A 21,398-nucleotide genomic window follows, 5' to 3' on the forward strand; every position below is an offset into this window, starting at 1 on the left:
CCCTAAGTAGTCACTTGATTGCTCTTTCATTCTGCCCGCCAGCCTGCACTCCCAGGAGGCATTTATCCCTGCAATTGCGTTATATGTACACCTACCCCTTGCCACCATCTAAGGCCCTAAATAGCTCTTCCAGATGTGGCAGGCATTTGCATGTGAATAAATTGGTGTCATGTATTGCATCCAGTGCTCTCAGTGCAGCCTCTGATGAAACATGATGCAGATTGGACCACAGAATATAAGAGTAGAATCAGGCCATTCATCCCATCAACTCCACTCCACCATTCAGTCAAGACTGACCCATGGGGGATAGCTTTGTCAAGCTCCTTTGCCGTCCACCATAAAGACAGTACGATTTCTCATTTTAGCTCATTTCCTGTTCCACACCATCATGTCCATCCATGTCTCCCTCTATTCAGCCAATTTCAGGCTAGAGGCAAATTACAGAAAAAGAAGATATTTCACCTTGGTAGTTTCCAAGCTAATAACATGAACATCAATTTCTCAGACTTCTGGTAACCAAACCCCTCTTTTCCCTTCTTCCATCCATCTCTATCCCTGTTTTGTCAAGGGGGTGGAGGGAGGGAATGGGGTGAGGGAAACATACAGAAAATAGAAGGTATGCAGGTGCAGGCTGTATCTATAGTAGTTTGGGGGGGATGGGGGAGCTCAGTATTCTGAAAGGATATCTTGAGTGTGCTGGAGAGAGAGAAACTGAGAAAAGGGAATTGCATCCTTACTATAGACAAGATCGGAATTGTTGGAGTTGAGTTAGTAAGTTTGTAGGTATCAGTGGATAATTTGCAGTACTGTGCAAATATAAAAAGCAAAGATGTTCTCAAAAATAATGAATCGAGCGGTATCTAAATATCAAAAAAATGTATGTAACCCCCTGGGTCGCCTCAGGCTCGCTCAGCTCATTCCCGTCTAGGGGGAGCAGCCTTCGGCCCCACCAAACTGGGTAATCAGCCGGTGTGGATGCTGTGTGATGTCCCCACCTCGCCCAAAACCAGACAGTACACCATATGCGATTAAATGAGTACAATTTATAAAGGTTACTATAACTAAGTGATTAATAATGATACAGTATATATGAAGAGAAAATTAAAGAAAAGGCGCCAAACTTATCAAAGTCCAAACCACTTCGTGCACAAGCGTTGGAGCTCAATTACTGAAGTCTTCTGGCCACCATTCGATCCCCTCCGAACTCCTCGACTCTCCAAACAGCTCAGGACCCTCCGAGTGGTCAACCAAGCACATCTAGCTTCATCCCCCCCCCTCCTTGGAGAATCTCCCGGCCTCGGACCCCCCTTTGGGGTCCGATCCTCACCCAGCTTAGAGCATTGCGTCCTCTCTCTCGACCCCCTCGCGCCGATCTGCCCAAAAGCCCGTCAACAAAAGCTTACAGACTCAGAAGAAAGAACATTAATCCCCATTTGGTTTACAAAGGAATACTATTCTCGTTATCAGTAAATTAGCATTCCTGCTAGTTAACAAAAAGAAGAAACCCTCTTTACATGTACTATAAAAAGCTGCACAGTAAAAAGAAATCAATATTTGATTTGACCACTCTTTGCCTTTAAAACTGCATCAATTCTCATAGGTACACTATAGTGCATTTTAATAAGAAAATCAGCTGGTAGGTTGTTTCAAGCATCTTGGAGAAGTTGACACATTTCTTCCGCAGAACTTGGCTGTCTCATTTGCTTCTGTCTCTCCAGGTAATCCCAGTGAGCCTCAATGATGTCAAAATCAGTGCTCTTTGGGGGCCATGCCATCTGTCGTAGAACTCCTTGTTCTTTTCACTCTACCAGAACATGGAGGAACCAATGAACGCTCCATATTTCCCCATTATCCTTTGGTCTCAGTATCTGAAGGTGACATGTGGGCTGCCTTCAAGAAGGTGAATCCAAGGAAAGCATCTGGTCTGGACAGAATATCCAGCTGAGTACTGAAGACCTGTGCTGACCAACTGGCAGGAGTGTTCATGGATATCTTCAACCTCTCACCTCAGCAGTGTGTGGTACTCACAGCTTCAATCATATCTGTGCCCAAGTACAGTGTGGTAACTTGCCTCAATGACTATCGTCTAGCGGCACGTACATCCACAGTGATGAATTGTTTTGAGTGGCGGGTGTTGAAACACATCAGGTCCTGTCTGAGTGGCGACTTGGATCCGCTCCAATTTGCCTACTGGAGCAACAAGTCCACAGCAAATGCCATCTCATTGGCTCTTCACACAACCCTGGAACATCTGGACAGCAAAAATGCATACATCAGGATGCTCTTTATCAATTACAGCTCAATGTTTAACACCATCATCCTCTCAAAACTAATCAGTAAACTCCAAGACTTGGGCCAGAATACACCCTTATGAAATTGGATCCTGGATTTCCTCACTTGCATATCCCAGTCAGTTCAGACTGGCAAAAACATTCCTCCACAATCTCCATCAGCCCAGGTTCACCACAGAGCAGTGTCCTCATCCCCCAGCCCTTCTCACTTTACACCTTTGAATGTGCGGCTAAGCACAACTCCAACACCATATTCAGGTTTGCTGATGACATCGCTGTGATGATGAATCAGCATACAGGAGGTAAATTGAAAAATTGGCTGAGTGGTGGTATAACAACAACCTCTCTCACTCAACCTCAGCAAGACCTCAACTGATTGTACATTTCAGGAGAGGGAAACCAGGGGTCCATGACTCAGTCCTCATCGGAGGATCAGAGATGGAGAGGGTCAGTAACTTCAAGTTCCTGAATGTCACTATCTCAGAGGACCCATCCTGGACCCATCATATAATTGTAATTACAAAGAAAGCACAACAGCATCTCTACTACCTTATGAATCTGCAGAGATTCGGCATGACATCAAAAACCTTGACAAACTTCAATAGATGTAGTGGAAAATATATTAACTGGCTACAATACAGTCTGGTATGGGAACACCAATGCCTTTCAATGGAATATCCTACAAAAGGTAGTGGATTTGGCCCAGTACTGTCTGTGGACTCTGCATTCCAGTTACTTCTTTTTCCCCATGTTCTGTTGGGCGCCTTGATTGAGGAACCTTATCCTTATTTCAAGCCTGCAACATAAATAGCTCCGGGGTTCAGCTATTCCTTTGCTGGACTGTCATCAGAAACTCACACCAAGAAACTCATCACCAGAAACATGTCACCAGAAGCCAGTTACCGGAAGCTTGTCACCAGAAGCCAGGCCAGAGGATTCAGGCTCCGGGCTGCCGAGAGGTCTGGACCATCATCACTGAGATTCGTGGACTTCAGTGCCTGTGGCTGCTCAGCAAATTCAGTTGTTTTCATGACTAGCTGAGTTGCTGATGTTTGCAGTTGCTCCAAGTAAGGTACAAATTCTGTCGTTTTTGTGGCCGGTGGAGACTTGCTGGTCGTTCAGTGCCATTCAGGGCAAAGATACGAATGGACTGTCGTTGTGTGGTTTTGTCTCCTCGTTGTCTAAGTCCTTTCCAGCTGAGTGGGTCTGGCCGTTCGCCGCTTCTCTGAGTTGGGTATTCAGTCTCTTCGTCGTCCAGTCTGTGTTCCAGTCCAGTCAAGTCCAAGCTGCAAGTCAAGTCAAGATCCAAGTCCTGAGTCCAAGTCAAGTCCAGGTTTTAACGGTTTGTTATCCAGTGTTTACGTCCATGTTGACATTTTGTCCTCATTCCTGGCCGCCTTAGTAATTCTCAATTAAACACAGTTCAGTTTATACTATCTCAGTGTCTGTCTTGCACTTGGGTCAGCTCCCAAAGCCCCCTTGTAACAAGTACATCTGGATAAAGCCCTCCCAACTAATGAGCACATCTACTTGAAACGCTGTTGTAGAATACCAGCATCCAGGTCATGTTCTTTTCTCACTGCTACCATCAAATAGAAGGTACAGGTGCCTCAGGGCTTGCACCACCAGGTTCAAGAGTAGTTACTACCCCTCAACCATCAGGCTCTTGAACAAAAGATAACTACACTCATCTATTAAGATGTTCCCACAACCAATAATCTCACTTTAAAGGATTCTTTATCTTGTTTCATACTCTTTATTTATTTGTAGTTGCATTTCAACAGATTGTCATCTTCTATGTTCTTGCTCTTTCATTGTTCCTGTTTACAGTTACTATTATGTAGATTTGCTGAGTATGCGCACTGGAAAAAATAATCTCAGGGTTGTAGCAGATGACACATATGTACTCTGATAATAAATTTTACTTTGAACTTTTAAGATAGTTCATTGTTCTTTTCACTGAAGATACTTCTTTATGACCTTGACAGTTTGTTTGGGGTCTTTGTCCTGCAGAATGAATTTGGGGTCGATACGATGCTTCCCTGATGGTATTGAGTGATGGATAAGATGCTTGTACTTCTCAGCATTGAGGATTCCTATTAATTCTGACCAGATCACCAACTCCATTAGCTCACCAGCCTCAAACCTGCAAGGAATCTCCACCATGCTTTACTGTTACACGCTTGTAGTGCTCACCAATTCTTCCATGGACAAACTGCCTCCGGTTTGAACAAAAAATTTCAAATTGTGACTCATCAGTGTAGAGAACCTGCTGCCATTGTTATGAAAAACAAAATTTGTATTTAAAAAAAATCAAGGGTGCCTAAAACTTTACACAGTAATATACCTTCCAAAATGGAGAGATCAAGGAAAGAGAGATGTTAGAGATGGACCACGTGAATGGAAGTATGAAGCAAAGTTGATGAAATTAACAAGCTCCACAGGGGTGTATGTAGGAAGCAGCACCAATTCAGCATTAATGTAGTAGAGAATGAATTGGAAAGCTTTGTCAGTATAGGTTTGGAATATGGGATTACTCCATGCAGTCCACTTGGCATTGTGCATTGGTGGTCATCTCCAATGAATTTTCCAATTTGTACTAAAGGGATAAATGAAAGTAGGGCAGTGGATAGTGTCTATATGAACTTTAGTAAGGCCTTGAGACAAGGTTCCATATGGCAGGCTGATCAGGAAGGCTGTCACAAGGGAGCTAGTGAGTTTGATTCCAATAAATAGCGGGGGTAATATTTGAAAGTCGAACATGCAACTGAAAATCCACAACTAGAGAGTTGCCCCAGGTGTCAGTGATTGGACTTCAGTTTTTCCTTATTTTTGCAAATAATTAGCTATTACAGCCTTAGGCATCAGAGTTTGGACTTCAATTTCAGTGCCCTCTATACAACTGTTCGTACATCCTTTCTGGTGAGTGTTCTGGTTTCCTCCCAGTCCAAAGACATTAGTAGGTTAACTGGCCATTGCAAGTTGTCTTGTGATTAAGTTCGTATAAAGTAGGTGGGTTGCTGGGCAATGCAGCCATGGGGCCAGAAGGGCCTGTTCTGTGCTCTCTCTAAATACACATGGAATAATTAGCAAGTTTGCTGATACTAAATTAGGGGCTTTGTTGATAGTGAAGCAGGTTGCAATGAATTGCAGAGATCTTGATCATCTCGTTAAATGGTTTGAGGAATAGAAAATGGATTTCAACTTAGATGATGCATTTTTGAGTCAAACTAGGGTAGGATTTATAGTTAATGGCACAGCACTGAAAAGTGTTGTAGAGGGCCCTGTGAGTACAAGTGTATGGTTCACTGGAAGAGGCCAATTAGGCAGTGTGGTGAACGCAGCACTTAGCATGTTGGCCTTCAGTTAGGGCTTCAACTTTTAAGAGTAAGGAGAATTTGACCACCCTGGATCTTTGTTCCTTGAAGCTGATGAGAATGAGGTAGCAGGATATCATGAGTCAGTCTTTTCCACAGGGTTCAGGAATCCAAAACTAAAGGGCACAAATGCAAAACAGAGGCCAGAGATTTAAGCCCCAAGAGACAACTTTGTCACAGTGGATAGGAAGTATCTGGAATAAGCTACCAGGGTAAGTGGTTGAGGTGCACAGAACTGCAACATTGAAGGGGCATTTGAATTGATACATAGATGGGGATGGCTTGGAGCATTATGGACAGAACATAGTACTAGCACTAAAAAGGATGCTGCTGTTAGCATGGACTATTTGGGCTGAAAAGCCTCTTTCCATGCTCTATGTAGCCAACAGAGGGCCCAACTAAGACCCATGGCTACACCTTTGGTTTAGATAGAGCAAAAAGCCAAAAGACAAGTTATGAGGGTGAGCACCAGTTTTTCCAGATGGAGAAATGCACAGGGATTGAATACCTATGGTGAAAATTAAGCTGCTGGGACCAGTGAACTTAAAGTTTTTGAAGTAGTGCAGAGCATGCTAAATGTCAGTTATAGGTGGGAACTGAACCAAGCAGTACAAGATGAGATGTGACACACAAGGATTTTCCCACAAATTTGCCCTCATTCCATCCACAAAAACTTATCCTCGCCTACCAACCCATGAGCTGACACATCCTAACATTCTCAGCAACGAAGTCTTCTACCACCAGACACACATTTCCCTCCCCTTAATCACTCTGATTCTCTTGTCCATTCATCTCTCCCCAGTCATTTATCCATCCCTGCAACCACACTTAGCATTATACTTGTGCTTAACATTAAGCTAATGTTATTTATTTCACAGGAATTGAATACAAAAGTAGGGAAGATTATAACTTGGTTACATAGCTGGAGAACTGTGTACAGTATCAATCTCCCTATTTATGGATGAAGGCTAATTCAATAGAAGAGGTTTAGGTTTACTAAGCTACATGTTGAGCAGCTGGTGTAGTTATGAGGAAACCTGTATCTGCAATCTTAAAAGCACTTATTAATTGAAGCCTACAAGACCCAGTGTGATGTGGAAGTTATTTCCTCTTGCAAGAGGATCTGAAACAAGACTTGGAAAATTATCCACCATTGACTCATGAAGATCATCAAATGCTTTTTAAGTAATATACTCTAGTATCCCAGTAACAACCTCCCTGTTGATTCTTCAATGTGCCCAGTACTCTTTCAATGCAGATAAGTACGTATTCATTTAAGACCTTATCAAGTCCTTTAGTATATCTATCTGTTTTCTTCTTGTGCCTCAGAAGCATTTTGGTATCTGTTTTCTTTTTAAGAGGCAGCTTTGTAATGTTTACTATCCAACTTTTTGGCTGCTTTGTAGAGTAGGGTGATTGTTATATCACATGGCAAAATGTAGTAATGGTTCTAGTGTGCTTAAGTGATAGAGATTACAAAAGCCCTCACCCACAATTATCTCAAGTCCTAGATAGCTGTGGCAGATATTCCCTACTTAGATAGTAATTAAGTTTTTAAGAAATCTATGTCAGAGGCTGAATCTTTTGAAGGAATGCTCACAGTGGAGTGTTTGGAAAGGGGGGGGGGCTCAAGTTAGAATCGGAGCACTTCATGGTAGAATTTGTGTAAATTTGGGGCTCATTTATTCACAAGATTATTGGTCTTCGAGAAGCAAGTTGATCACTATTGTCGACAATGGAATGTAAGCCTGACAACAGAAGAAACTGAATATAAGCCCAAAACAGATGAAATTCACTCAACTTCAGATTTGGTAAAACAGGCAATCAAAGTCACAACAATATGTTCAAATTTATACACAAAATCTGCACAAGAGAAATTCACTTGTTTAAAAATTTTATTGCAGGCTGGTCTCACATTTTAGAAAAAGAATCCCAAGATTTTTCCTCCTGTGTGTTTTCGTTTGGCCTCTTCATGGTCCATGATGCCAGCTGAGGTCGTGAGAACGAGGTACCTATAATTTAAAAAAAGCTTTTATTTCCTGATGACAAACTTCAGGCTTCAATTGACATTTCATAATGCAATAGAAAACATCCTTGGAAATAAAGAATGTTAAGACTTGTCAGAGTTTGTACATAAGATTCTATGCAATAATGGTCAAGATAGTGGAATCAGCATTTTAATCTTTGCTCACTGAAGGCTAGATGTTTCGCATTTTTATTGAAAAATTAGCCATGAATCCTTCTCTTAAATAGACAAAAAAGATGTCAGTGACTAAAAGAGCAACTTCAACTCCAAATAACAGTTATATTTCTAAAAAAAGGGAATTTCACAATTCAGAGACTCAAAAAAGCTGAGGCATTACATAAGCATAGAAACCTTGTCTCTTAACTGCCTTACACTACTTTTCTGGTTCCAACTTGTACCTACAATTGATTTTTCAAGAGTCTCAATGTTTTCAACAGAGGCAGTTAATATTTAGCACTTCAATTATATGCCAGCTCTGAGCAAAAGCAATCCAGTTTATCCAAATCCCGAACATTGCAATTTTCCCCAAATACTCATCATTCTTTTAATCTCTACAATTACTCTCCACTATGCTAGCCTGCAGTATTAGTCCAGATCCTAATCATCACCTATATCATAAAATAATCAAAGCCTCCTAACTGACATTTGCACAATGTTCTCTGATCCATGAATCCGGGTTTGGCTCCATAGTTTCAAATCTCAGATCTCTCCCTTATCTTGTGTTCCAGTAACAATTCAACTATTACAATCTACTAAATTTCGCTCATCTCTGGAATGATCCTGGTGAAATTTTTCAGAACCTCAACCAATAGTTCTTATTCTTGCATGCTTTTTATTTATACCTCCCAGAATTCTGAGGGTATTCTTAAACCTCAAGCATGTCCTGCCACATCCAACAATTATGTACATATCCACCTAGACCAGTTTGTAAGCACATTTAGAATCATGCAGTCATTTCCTACATTTATCCCCATATAATTGAAATAGTTTTCCTACACATTTAAAATACCCCGACCACGAACCTACTACCACTACTCTACTCCCATTCTCAGATAACTAGTCTCAAGTGTTTTAACTTGCTCTACAAGCTGGAATGACGAATTATTAATTTATTTAATTCTAACCCTTGCTTATTGGGAAAATTAAATTTTGCTTGTGTGTACAGAAATTTTGATCCTTGATGCTTTCGATTCAGTGAGTCCAAATATTTAGAAGATTTGTAAAAAACCATACAGGAATAAACCAACTGTAGATACAGGTGCCCAATCCAAACCATATCTGACATGGTACAGCAGGAAATTTCAAAACATACTTATTACAGAAGACAAAAAAGTGCAGCTAGAAGAGTCAGGGTTTTCTAAAAACGGAACAAATGGACACAGAGGTTATAACAGGAGGGGAGAGAAGCCAGCTGAAACAAATCATACATCACTGAAAAATTTCTCAAATACTCATGATCAAAAACTGTGCATGTCATGCAATGCAATTAAGAAAAGGAATAAAGTTGGCTATTAAAATAGTGAAATCTGCAGGAACGTTACACAGTTCTCTACACAATGAGCAGCCCTACCATTTGCACACAGACCAAATTCAAAACTAGCATATTGGCCTAAACACAGCAGTTCAAAAAGCCTGAAAAACAGAAAACCCAAAATGCCAAGATACAGTACATCATCTGATGAATTGTGCAATCCTTTATATCTCCACATGCAATCTACATTATTGTAACAAGTCTTGTAGAAGTTTGTTCCCTTCCTCATCCAGAAGTTGAAAGGATTCTGGTTAATTGGACAACCACTTTTAAAAGTTGGTACAACTTTTAATGGACAAAAATTAATCAATAAAATAGCTGTGAATCCCTTAGTATATTTTGTGACAGGAGACTGTTGGTGAACAGTTTCTAACTAATGTCAATAATGTGCAATTGTGGGGCTGTTATACACTATGCTGCAGTTAGAGCAAAAATTTTAAATAGTGTCAATTGTCTGTTCAGAATAGAGACTTCTGTCACTGATAGTTGGTGACAAATAAGCAGCAAGACAAATCAGAACTGTTTTGTTCACTGTGGTTTCAAGCATTCAGAAGAGTGAAATTGAAATTATTTCACTACTTTATCAAGTTAGGAATTTGAAGGTATTAACAATCATCTCGAATTTTACAATGAAATTAGAGGATGCCATCATTAATAGCATTGTATGAAGGCAGCCCATTATCTGCACTAAGTGTCTGCACTGATTTTGTACATTTTCAGTCAAAAGAAAATGACAATGTACAAATCCTCCATTGATAACCATTTGGAAACAATACAATTCTATTTAACTGTAGTGTATTGGTAGCATTCTAATTTGTTCTCAATTTAAATAGATTTGTTACTCAGTTAAAATTAGTGTGTATGTTTTATACCTTAACTACTTCCATGAAACTTCAGCTAATTGGGACAACTGTTTAATTGGGTCAAAATGTACACACTGGTCTCAGTCTGTCCCAATTATCCAGAATCTACTGTAATAAGATTTTTTGCATTGCTATTTGCACATTAGTGTGGAGAAGGCTAATGCCAAGACCTCATTCAAACTAGCAAATTAGCACATTCTTAGACCTGTAACATATCCCACAGGTGTCTGGACAATGGTTAGGATATAGAGGAAGGAACAGGAAAAATCAATGGATATAATTTCCTTCATGATAATACTGTATTAGAAAAAAAATTGTTGATACTGTGATAAACCGCAGCTTTGTGACCCAAGTTCCCAGTTTAAATTAAAATGTTACTATCGCAAACTTAACAAGTTTTGTTAACATACACTTCCTGTGTCCATCAAACTGACTTACAATAATTTGAGTTAGGCAATTCCAGGTTTAGATTTTCTTTTTTTTTGTAATTTATTTTTTTATTGAAATTCATCAAACATTTCCATAAGATGTATTTCAGACATATATATCATATAATCATATATATCACAAAATCTCCACAAAGTATTTATCTGGGGTATACACTTATAGAAAACAGTGGAAAGAGAAAACAAGCAAAAGGAAAGAACTATGTACAAGTAGGGAGTGATCTTTTTTTTAAAACAACAGATTCATTGATTTGTGAGAATAAAATCAGGCCTATGAAGCATTATGTAGTTAAACCATTTTTCCCAGTATGAATCAAATTGTTCCAAATCGGATAAAATTCTCTTACGTTTGATTGGATTTAATAGCCCATTGACATTAAAAGAAATGAATTTTACCTTGTCCTTAGCCATCTGTATTTATCTGTCAATGTACCATTGAAATTAGAATAAAACTTAATCGATCTACTCACTGAACAAGAAAGAACCAAGAAACGCAAATAACAACAAAAATGGCAACGAACGTGTGGCTGAGGTCTCTGACCCTGCGTTGAGCTAGAGGAAATGTCTAGCTGTGGGGGATAACCCCTCCCACTTGTGAGTTGAGGGCCCCCAATGCAGTATTCATAAAAGTCAGTGAACAAATCCATTACACAGAAAAGATTTCCCTGTGTACTCCTCATATATACATACATACACACATTACATACACATGTACAAATATACATATACACATTACATACACATATATATATTCTCATTTTGGTGGGGAAAAAGGAGTAAGTGAGCAAATAAAGAATAACAACTAAGTAATATAAAATCCACATTATAATAAGTATTTCTCGAGATAGGTATATCACCATGTACTTTTGCTTCTGTTTAGCTTCTCAACATTTTTAAAGTTGGCCAAACCTTATGGCTCTTCTGAAGGGGATGAGGACTGCCTTTGTAAACTCCCGGTCTCTTCCTGATATATTTCTCTTGGCCTCCTCCCGTCTTCTACCTTCTCGATTCTCGCACTATTTCTTAAGCAGAGCGGGATAATTCCTGAGACTGGCTTTCCCTCATTTTGGTGACGCTAATGGGCAACCCTCTGGCCTTCATGTCTGTAGTCACCTCTTCCACCGTCCGGTACAACAGTGTCCCTTTGTCATAAAACACTCGAAGTTTAGCAAGGTACGGAGTTTGAAATGTAATCTTGTTTTGCTTTAGTACTCGCTTTACTTCAGAGTACTCTTTGCTTTTCTGCAGGACCACCGGGGGAGGGGGGGGTAATCTTGGTCGAAATATATTAATTTATCGTCGTAAAACACTCTCTTCTTACCCCAGGCCCTTTGTAGAATCTGCGCCTTGGTGCCGTATCGAAGGAATTTAATTATTGAGTGTAGCTTTCTATCCTGGTTAGATTTTGGAACGAACGCACGGTGGGCTCTTTCAATTTCCAGCTCCATAGGCAAGGGAAGATCCAGCGTGTCCCGCAGTAATTTTTCGACAAACTCCGTCATAGATGAGCCCTCCGCTCCTTCGGGAAAATTGTAGATTCTGATATCTTTCCACTGTGACCTTCCCTCCAGGTCAAGCAGTTTACCTTCTTGGTGATGTATTATTTTTATTGTCTTGCTCAGTATCCATTCCCCATTTTGAATTTTCAATTCGAGTCTCTGCCACTATTTTTTGATTAACGCTGGCGAGCTCAGATTTAAAATAACGGAGCTGCTGCTTTATATCTTTCTGGACCTCCATTATCTCTTTCAGGATTTCGAAGATATTCGCCACTTCGTCTGAACGAGGCCCGGCGGCCGCCTCGCTGACACGCAGTCGGGTAGGAGAGCCGCTCACTGCACTCCTCTCAGACGCAGGCTCCGCTGTGTCACTTTTTTAATATCCATTTCTTCTCCCCATTCTTGCCCCTTTTCAGTTCAAATATTTTTCGAAAAATATTATATTTGATGGGTTAACGGGGCTTAATACGCGTTTTTCCAGAGGAGCTAGTGACTTAAGATGCCATTCTCAACGATGACCCAGGTTTGGATTTTCATCTTCCATTTAGCAGTAGCATGGCAATCTATTCCCAAATTTGATCAACCAAGATTAATTTTTACAAAAAAGACACAAGTATTCTAAATACAGACGAATGCAGTTGTAGTCCCCAAATCTGAATAAACAAAGTGCTTGAAATAATCAACAAGGCCGAACTACCCCAAATACTTCCAATATACTAGTTATACGTTGCAAATACTCTTTAAAAGTAAATTAATGGAATGATGTATTTCATTCTACTATGCTTAAAATGCTGTATCAAGGGTCAAGTTCTTCACTAAACAGTGCAAGTCTCGTAACTGAAGTAGTTACTGGCTCCCTTCTTGAAGAGTTGTGTGACATTTACAGTGTTCCATTCCTCACCGAGACAATGAACTGCATTAATTCTGCCTTCATTTCAGGCTATATTCTATAATGAGATCTATACAGCTAGGTCGCAGGTTGACAGTTCTCAATAACTCCAGGTGTTCCTGTTCACTTCATTATTCAAGAGCACAGTAGAACCATTTCTACATTTTGCCCTGTGATATAACAATCACCGTATTCTACAAAGCAGCCAAAAAGTTGGACAGTGAACATTAATACAAAGCTGCCCCTTAAAAAGAAAACAGATACCAAAATGCTTCTGAGGCACTATTAGAAAACAGAGATAGAGATACTAAAACTGGGTACCAAAACCTGAGAGTCCAAGATTGTTCTTGAAAGCAATAAGAAAGTCCAATAAGGGCAAACTACTGATGGCAGGATGCAAGATACAGTGCCTTGTAAAAATATTCAGCTCTCAACCCTTTGTTCACATATGTATTACAATCAGAGCTTTTAATCAACTGAGAATTTTTATTTGAGAGTCACATGCCCCCCCTCCACTGTAGAACCCAAAAATAGGGAAAATTATAAAACATGATAAACTAAAAAAATTCAAAAACTGAAATGTCAGCAGTTCAAAAGTATTCACTTCCCCTCACCCCATCTGCTCAGTACTTAGTTGAACCACCTCTTAAAGCTATTACAGCCAGTAGACTTTTTGGGTAAGTCTCTTATTAGCTTTGCACAATGTGATGGAGCAAGATTTGCCCATTCCGCCTTGTAAAATTGCTCAAGCTGTGCCAGGTTGGTCAGGGAGTGACAGTGGATAAATATCTTGAGGTCTTGCCAGAAACATTTGATCTGGTTAAGGTCAGGACTGACGGGGCCACTCAAGGACATCAATTTTCTTTATTTGAAATTTGCTTTAGGTCATTCTCCTGCTGAAGCTTCCTCCCTAGCTTAAGCTTTCTTGCAGAGGCTGGAGGGTTTTATCCAGGATCTGCTGTATTTAGCAGCATTCATCTTCCCATCAATCCTGACCAGAGTTCCAGTCCCTGCAGCTGAAAAGCATCCCCACAGGATGCTGCTAACTCTAACCACATTCTACAGGAGGGATTGTGTTACTTGGCTGATGCACAATATTAAGACTTATGACACACATACTGTTAAGTGTTGAAGTCCTCTTTAGTCTCATCTGACAAGACCTTCTTCCACATCACTACAGTATCTTCTGACTCTTCCCAGTCTTTACAGGCAAGCATATGCTTATTTTAAAGCCAGGGCTTCTTACTGCCATTCTTCCATTAATACCCTTTTTGTGCAAAGCCTTAGACTGTGGAAGCATGATCTCCAGATGCAGCCACTGACTTCTGCAGTTCAGTCAGCTGGTATCAAAGTAGCCTCTCTTGCAATTAAGTTTAGAAAGTTGGCCTGCCCGAGGCTGTGATTTCATTTTTCAGATGGACCACATAGAGCTCTTCAGGCATGTTCAGTACCTTTGAGCTGTCCTTGTACCCCTCCGCAGATTTCTGCTTCTCTATTCATCATTTCTTTGACTTGTCTTCATTTTAGTTTGGTTTGTTAAAAATCTAGTATTCTGTTGTACCTTACATTCATATTCTTATGAATTCATCAAAAACAGGTTATTCTCCAATTTTTTACATCAACAAATTCAGTGAATTGGTAAGATAATAGTAATAATACACCTGAAGAAAGTTTGCACAATAACTATAAAGAGGATACTTTTTCAGCTTCACAATTTTGGTTTTCAATTTTTAGTAAATTGTTGACAGGTTTTGGAATTTTTCTTCTGATTCAACACGATACACAATGTTTTGCAGATTAGCTTAAAAAACCCTACTTCAGTATATTTTACATTTAGAAAATGTGAAAAGTTGTAGGGGCTGAATACTTTTTCAAGGCACTGTAAGCAAAATTAGTTGTTCAGCTCAATGACACATGTAAAAAGCACCAAGTCATAAAGCACAAGTCAGTCACATTGAATATGATTATAAACATCCAGGCAGATACCCAAGAGTATATAAGCTCTTACCCAAACTGACGGGAAGGCAAAAGACTATTCTGCCACCTTTCCAGCTCCTTTACTTGAACATCAAATCTGGGGCTGATGACACCACACTATTTGAAACAAAATAAATCAGGATATGCATAATCTATTAGGTATTATTCACTGACCTACACAAAACAGTTAACACACGGACACAAAGTTCCACAAAACAACAAATTTCACAACTTGTCAGTGATAATAAACCTGACTCTGAAAACCATGCAGCTCTTGCCAAAACATTGATCAGGTAAACTTGCAAACTAATGACAGTGAAAAAATACATTGTTTATAAAATAAATGCACGAATTCTACATACAACATATATTCAGTCGGCCCTCCTTATCCATGAATTCATCCAACCACGAATCGAGAAAACCGGGAAGTGCTCTCAAACACTCATTGTTCATGTACAGACCTTTTTTCATCATTATTCCCTAAACAATGCAGTATAATAACTATTTTACATTGCATTTATATTATATTAGGTATTATAAATAATCTAGAGATGATTTAAAGTATACGGGAGGATGTTCATGGGTTATCGTGGATCGGGATAAAAATAAAATCGAAGTTCTCTTACTAAGTAAGTCGGAACAGGTACATCCTGTATTATTTAGCGGCAGTTAATCAAACGTTTGCCTTCATATATAGTACATATTTTACTTTTCTATGCATATAAAACACTTAAGAACGTATGTTTCAGCGCCGGACTCGGGAATTTCCCGAGTTCAATCCAGTGACAGACCACTTCCAAGTGCGCTCTCCACCATGCCGAGTTGATGTGGAGGGTCAAAAACCCAATAATTAAACCACTGCATTGCTTAGTAATAATTGTAGCTTTCATCAGGGAACAGCCTTTCTCACTTTATCCTTTGAAGTTGTTCCGATCACTGACCAACGTAGCCTAACACTTTTCCGATGACTGATGGCGTTTCACCTCTTTCCAATCACTTGATTATTTCCACTTTATTTTCAATCATGATCGTGATTATTTTCGTGAACAGAAACACCGTTGATTCAGAGCTCTGCCACTTGGGTCCTAATGTCCACCGCACAGAGACAGGTTAATTAAGGTCTGGGGTTCCACTGGGTCCTAAGGTCCATTGCAGATACAGGTTGAATCAGGGACTTGAGCATCCACAAATTTTGGTATCCGTGAGGGGTCCCGTAACCAATCCCTCGCGGATAAGAAGGGCCGACTGTACTTCAAAGACCAACACCAGTGAAAACAGTGATAACATATTTGCAACAATAACAATGAAATAACTGACACTCAGATGGCAAGAGCATTCACTCCTATGAAAATGAGAATGCTAAAAATGTTTTAAAACTATGACATTGCAAAAAAATAAAACCTGAAGAAACATTTTAAAGAACCTAGTGATCTGTAAGATCAAAAAATTGTACTGTTCATAGAAGCCTATTATCATACAAATCCGATTTTTACCTTGTTCAGTCTCCCTGTGAGATTAACAACAATTTTTCCACCCCTGTGATCGTCGATAATTTCAAATTCTCCAATGTAGCCTGCCAACATGAAGTCATAAGAGATTAGAATAGTCACTTGTTGATTTATAAATGTTTCATATGAATCCCCATAGCAACAGATCTTAATTTTGATGGTTTGGATCAGAAAACAATTAAATAGATTGCAATAAACAAAAACGTCCTAGAAATCCTTGGCTCAGGCAATACCCACGAAGAGAAAACTGTTTGTGTCTCAGGTGCAGAAGTCAGAGGTAAGAAACAAAACTCTTTAACCTAGCAAGTGAGTCCACAATGAATGACACCAATACTTCCTTGCCCCACATACCCCATTCCAACCACTGACCTTCACAACAGTGGCAATTTAACCTGACAATCTGCATATTTTTGGATAGAAAATACACTTTCAGAAGGATTATGCAAACTCTAAGAAAGGTCAGGATTAAATGTGTATCACTGACACAGAGACATCAAGCTCTCCTAGTTGTGCCATTGAGTTGACTCTTACAAGCTCTCTCAATTCAGAATGCCAAATTTAACCTGCAAGGCACAAACAATGCAAGCTAGATAACTGCTTTGCTAAATACCAGAGGTCTGCTTACCCCTTCCTAAAACTGCTGTAATAGTCATACAACACGATAACAGGCCCTTTGGCCAAATCATCCATGCCAACTGTGTTACCAAGTGCGTGAGCCTGCATTTAGCCTCAAAGCCATCTACACCTGCCTACCCATCTACATAGCTTTTAAACATTGTTAATGTGCAACATAGTTCATGGCAGCAGACTGCAAATAGGCACCACCCTTTACATTAACAAGCTGTCCCAGTTACATAGCATCTGAGAGATCTGGAGTACTGTACATGGTACTCGGTTCCTCAATGGAAATGTTAATGAATTGGAAGCTGCTCAGGACAGAATGTTTGCTAAATTATACCCAGAAAAGGTGCATGTTTAGAGGAATGGTTAGACAGAACATAGACAGTACAGCACAGGAACAGGCCCTTTGGCCCATGATGTTGCGCACCATGCAGTAACCACTACCGCTACTCAATGTTCATATCCCTCCATCCTCTGCATTCATTATTTTATTTGTCTCATGTACACTCTTAACAATGAAATGCATCATTTTGCGCCAACAACTAGAGTCCAAAGCCTCACCATGCTATCGGCACCAACACAGCATGCCGATTACTAACCCTAAACCCACATGTCTGGAATACAAGGAAACCAGAGCACCCAGAAGAAACCTGTACAATCACAGGGAGAACTGAACACTTCGACCTACTACTGCTGGCATTGCAAAGCATTACACTAACTACTACGTTACTGTACCACCCTATCAAAGAACCTCTTGAGCGCTATTATATTTCCCTTCACCACAATCCCTGACAGCACATTCCAGGCACCCAGTACTGCCATGGGGCTATATGGTTACAAATTCCAAGATTCAGACTGGGTGATAAAGGACTAACAAGATATTTCCAAACCAAGATGATTGCAATTGGGAAGGGCAGCTGAGGTATTGATAGTTGGACATGCATAACGCTGCTCGTCCTTGACAGCATAGGAAAGGCTACTAATGTGAATATCATTTCTCTCCACAGATGGTGCTCAACTTGCTATGTACTTCTAACATTTAGTTTTGGTTTCAGATTTCCAAAATTGTTTGCCATGAGTAAAACAATGCTAAACCTTTTCGAAGGAGACCAAACCAATCTGATATCTTGTGAGCAGCTCAGCTTTTCTTTCATCAGAAACTTACATGAAAAGGCAAACTTAAAATTTTTAATACGATAGTCAAAAGTAATCCTCACCGTGCTTCATCATTACAGTCAGGAACCTCACAATCACTTTGGAGCATGGGCGGATGAGAACCTGGCGTTTTCCACGTTTCTCTGCATTGTTGATGCTTGTAAGGGCATCGGCAAGAACGTTCATGCGCACCATAATGCCTGGAAGAGGAAAAAACACAACAATGATCTGTATGAGCAGAGGCACTGAGCACAGACTGATCCACTAGTCCACCAGATGCAAGCTGACCATCAATATCACCCACTTCTACTAATCCAATTTAGCAGCATTTAGTTCATAGCCATCAAAAATTATGATTCCAGTTCTTGCCCAGTCAATTAAATGTAACAAGAGAATCTACTTCCAATATTTCTCGAGCAATCATTTCAGATAGCAATCACCCTCAGTGAAAAAGGTATTTTCCTCATCTCAACTCTAAACTCTTCCCTTACCCTTGTCTTATGTCTTCTAAATTTACGTATCTCTGCTGTTAATAAACCTTTTATATTATTTACTTCATCTACACATCTCAACTTTGTATACATCCTTCACACCTAAAAAAATCAGGCCCAGCCGACCCAGTCTCAATCAAAATACAAATTCCCAGACCCTATCCTGGTGAACCCCCTGTATTACTTTGAGTAATATGTGCATGATTCTGGTTACCACACAACAGGAGGGATTTAGTAGCAATAAAGAAAGTGCCAAAGAGTTTTAATAGGATGGAGCTTGAAATGGAGGAGTATAGTTATAAAGACTGGGTTTAATCTCACTAAAATATAGGAGGTTAAGGGGTGAGTTTACAGAAGTTTACAAAATTATGAGGGGCATGGATGACAGCCAACCAGAATACCTACTCCCCCTCCCTCCCCCAGCAGAGCAGTCAAAAACAAGAGGGTACAAGTGTAAGATGAGAAGGGAGAACATTAAAGATTTGAGGACAATACTTGAAAACAGCTGTTTCATATTCAGTGCTACAAGTAATTAAAGCAATTACCCTACATGCACTATTCACCAGAACATCTGTACTGCAACCTTTAGAATTTGATTTGCTTGTTCTCCAGTCTCTATATTCCCAAACCAGACCATTCAAGGGGGTGGAAGAATTTAGGACACGCAGTGCATTACTTTGCACACATTAGAAATTCAATTCCGCTTGTCATTGCTCAGCCCATCTTACCACCTGATCAAAACCTTCCTCTAGTCCAGGCATGGGCAAACTACGGCCCGTTAAGCTTTTTAATCCGGCCCGCAGAACTTAATGAAATATTAATAAACCTTGTTAACGTTTTTTCCCCGCAATTCTGGCATTTTCCCAATAGATGATGCACTCTATATACATTGACCTTTGTTGAGGTGCAGCGTATTACTCCACATTTGCGCTTTACTCTTTGTTAGGCTCGACCTATTTGTGTGAACAGGCATTCAGTGTCATGAACATCAACAAAGCCAGCCACAGATCCAAGTTAACTGACCAACACCTCAGATCCATCCTGAGAATCGCCACAACAAAACTAAATCCAGACTTTGATGTGCTGGCTAAAAAGGGAGACCAACAACACTGTTCCCACTGAAATTAAAAATAAGTTTCTTCGTTGTGTTATGTAAAAAATGCATTTGAAAATATTTTTTTCAATAAGCCTTACATGTTACATGTCATTTCTGTTAAGTGATGGACATGGGTAGTGCGCAGGTGCACGTACGTTCTCAAAATAAAAAATGCGCTCCAGATCAAATAACGTGCTCCGCATACTGGCGCGCTGTCATTGTTCTGTCTTTGTGCTGGTCGTTTTTGAGTTTTGGCACAGGGGACAATTGAATAAGAAGGAGCAGGACAAGTAGACCTGCATCTCCTACCGTTTTTGAAATAAAGAGAGTCAGGAGGAGAGTGATGATGATATCTTGAAGGATAACAGAATTTTCAGTGCTTTAAAATAATAACTGTTACTATTAAAAAAAGCTGTATTTTATTCATTTAATTTTCAGTGTTTTAAAAGTCATTTCAATAAATAGCTAAATACTATGGGACTTCAAATACAGATATTTTGTTGTAATGCATTTGTTCATTTTCAATTGAAATTAAAGCACATGTTTTCTACATATCCCATATTTTATTTGCTCTTATGAGGTGTATTACCAAAACACTCCGTCCATCTGCTCCTGGTCCAGCCCCCCTGTCAAATTTTAGAACCTTTTGTGCCCCACAAGTCAAAAAGTTTGCCCACCCCTGCTCTAGTCCAAGACAACCTACTCAAACATCTGCAAATTAACATCCTCACCTCATACACATTCAAATCCAAACATAAACAAACAGCAAAGGCCCACATCGCGGGCGTTATTTTTCACTCAAAAATGACCCTCCATCACCTCCTTCCTGTTACCAAGTGAAGCTCGGGTGCAATTTGCCCCAGATCTCATAAAATGTAAAGTTTGAGACCAATTTTACAGGAGGACCTTTGACAAACGTGGACTAAATCAACTACACCAAACGCATCAAAGTGGTGCCTCTGGGGCAGACATTCTCAGTACATAAAACCAACGGTGGCGCGCAGAATCAGGGCGGGCAATGCTGACCGGGAAGTGGATAAGAATCAAGGTGTACGAGGGACACCAACTGCAGCCAATATGTCCTTGCAACTCCCAAAAAGATACCAATGAGATCCAACGCCGCCACCGGGCTAGGGCCCGGGCGTCACCCCTCCTCTCCCCCACCCCCCTCCACCACCACGTCATTCCATCACCGCAAAACCCAATTCCCCCCCTGCCCCTTCACTCGCTACAGCCGTGACTCTAGACACTTCTCTTTGCCGATTCCCAGGCGCTGCCCCTTTTCCCAATTAACCGCATGAGAACATTTCCAGACACGGGGGGGGGGGGGTGCAAAAGTCCAGCACAAATTAACACCGAAGGCGTGCATACCTCAGGCTAATGATCCTACAGAATTAAGCTCTGCTTCACCTATTTGATCTCAGTTAAAAAAGTGAAACTCGATGCCTTAAAATCAGGCCGATATAAAACGGATTGCAAACAGCCCGCTACTTCAGGCATCTTACCGGTTCGTAAATATGGCGGAAAGAGGAGGAAGGGGAGCGCGCGGTGCATTATGGGACATTTCCGGCCTTCGCTCGGTCCCCGCGCCCCACGTGACCCAAACCACCATCCAGGCTGAGTAATCA

The 21,398-nt window shown here is 40.3% G+C and overlaps 1 protein-coding gene across 1 annotated transcript; it reads right to left on the reverse strand.

The window, feature by feature from the left end:
- Positions 1-7,545: 7,545 nt before the first annotated feature.
- Positions 7,546-21,392, reverse strand: LOC132399218 (small ribosomal subunit protein uS8). Its single transcript, XM_059979380.1, has 5 exons — positions 21,276-21,392; positions 18,246-18,383; positions 16,393-16,472; positions 14,931-15,016; positions 7,546-7,680 (listed from the first exon to the last, which is right to left on the reverse strand). Exons 1-5 carry the CDS (start codon positions 21,322-21,324, stop codon positions 7,587-7,589), a joined length of 447 nt encoding a protein of 148 aa, XP_059835363.1. The 5' UTR covers positions 21,325-21,392; the 3' UTR covers positions 7,546-7,586.
- Positions 21,393-21,398: the final 6 nt, after the last annotated feature.

Source organism: Hypanus sabinus, chromosome 9 (assembly GCF_030144855.1).
Source record: "Hypanus sabinus isolate sHypSab1 chromosome 9, sHypSab1.hap1, whole genome shotgun sequence".
Classification (NCBI taxonomy): Eukaryota; Metazoa; Chordata; class Chondrichthyes; order Myliobatiformes; family Dasyatidae; genus Hypanus; species Hypanus sabinus.

Coding starts and splice junctions, on each gene's coding strand:
- LOC132399218 (XM_059979380.1), bottom strand. CDS start 21,324: ATGCACCGCGCGCTCCCCTTCCTCCTCTTTCCGCCATATTTACGAACC. Junction 16,473..18,245: donor GACTGTAATGATGAAGCACG/GTGAGGATTACT, acceptor TCATGTTGGCAG/GCTACATTGGAGAATTTGAA. Junction 7,681..14,930: donor TTGCCTTCCCGTCAGTTTGG/GTAAGAGCTTAT, acceptor TTTAAATTATAG/GTACCTCGTTCTCACGACCT.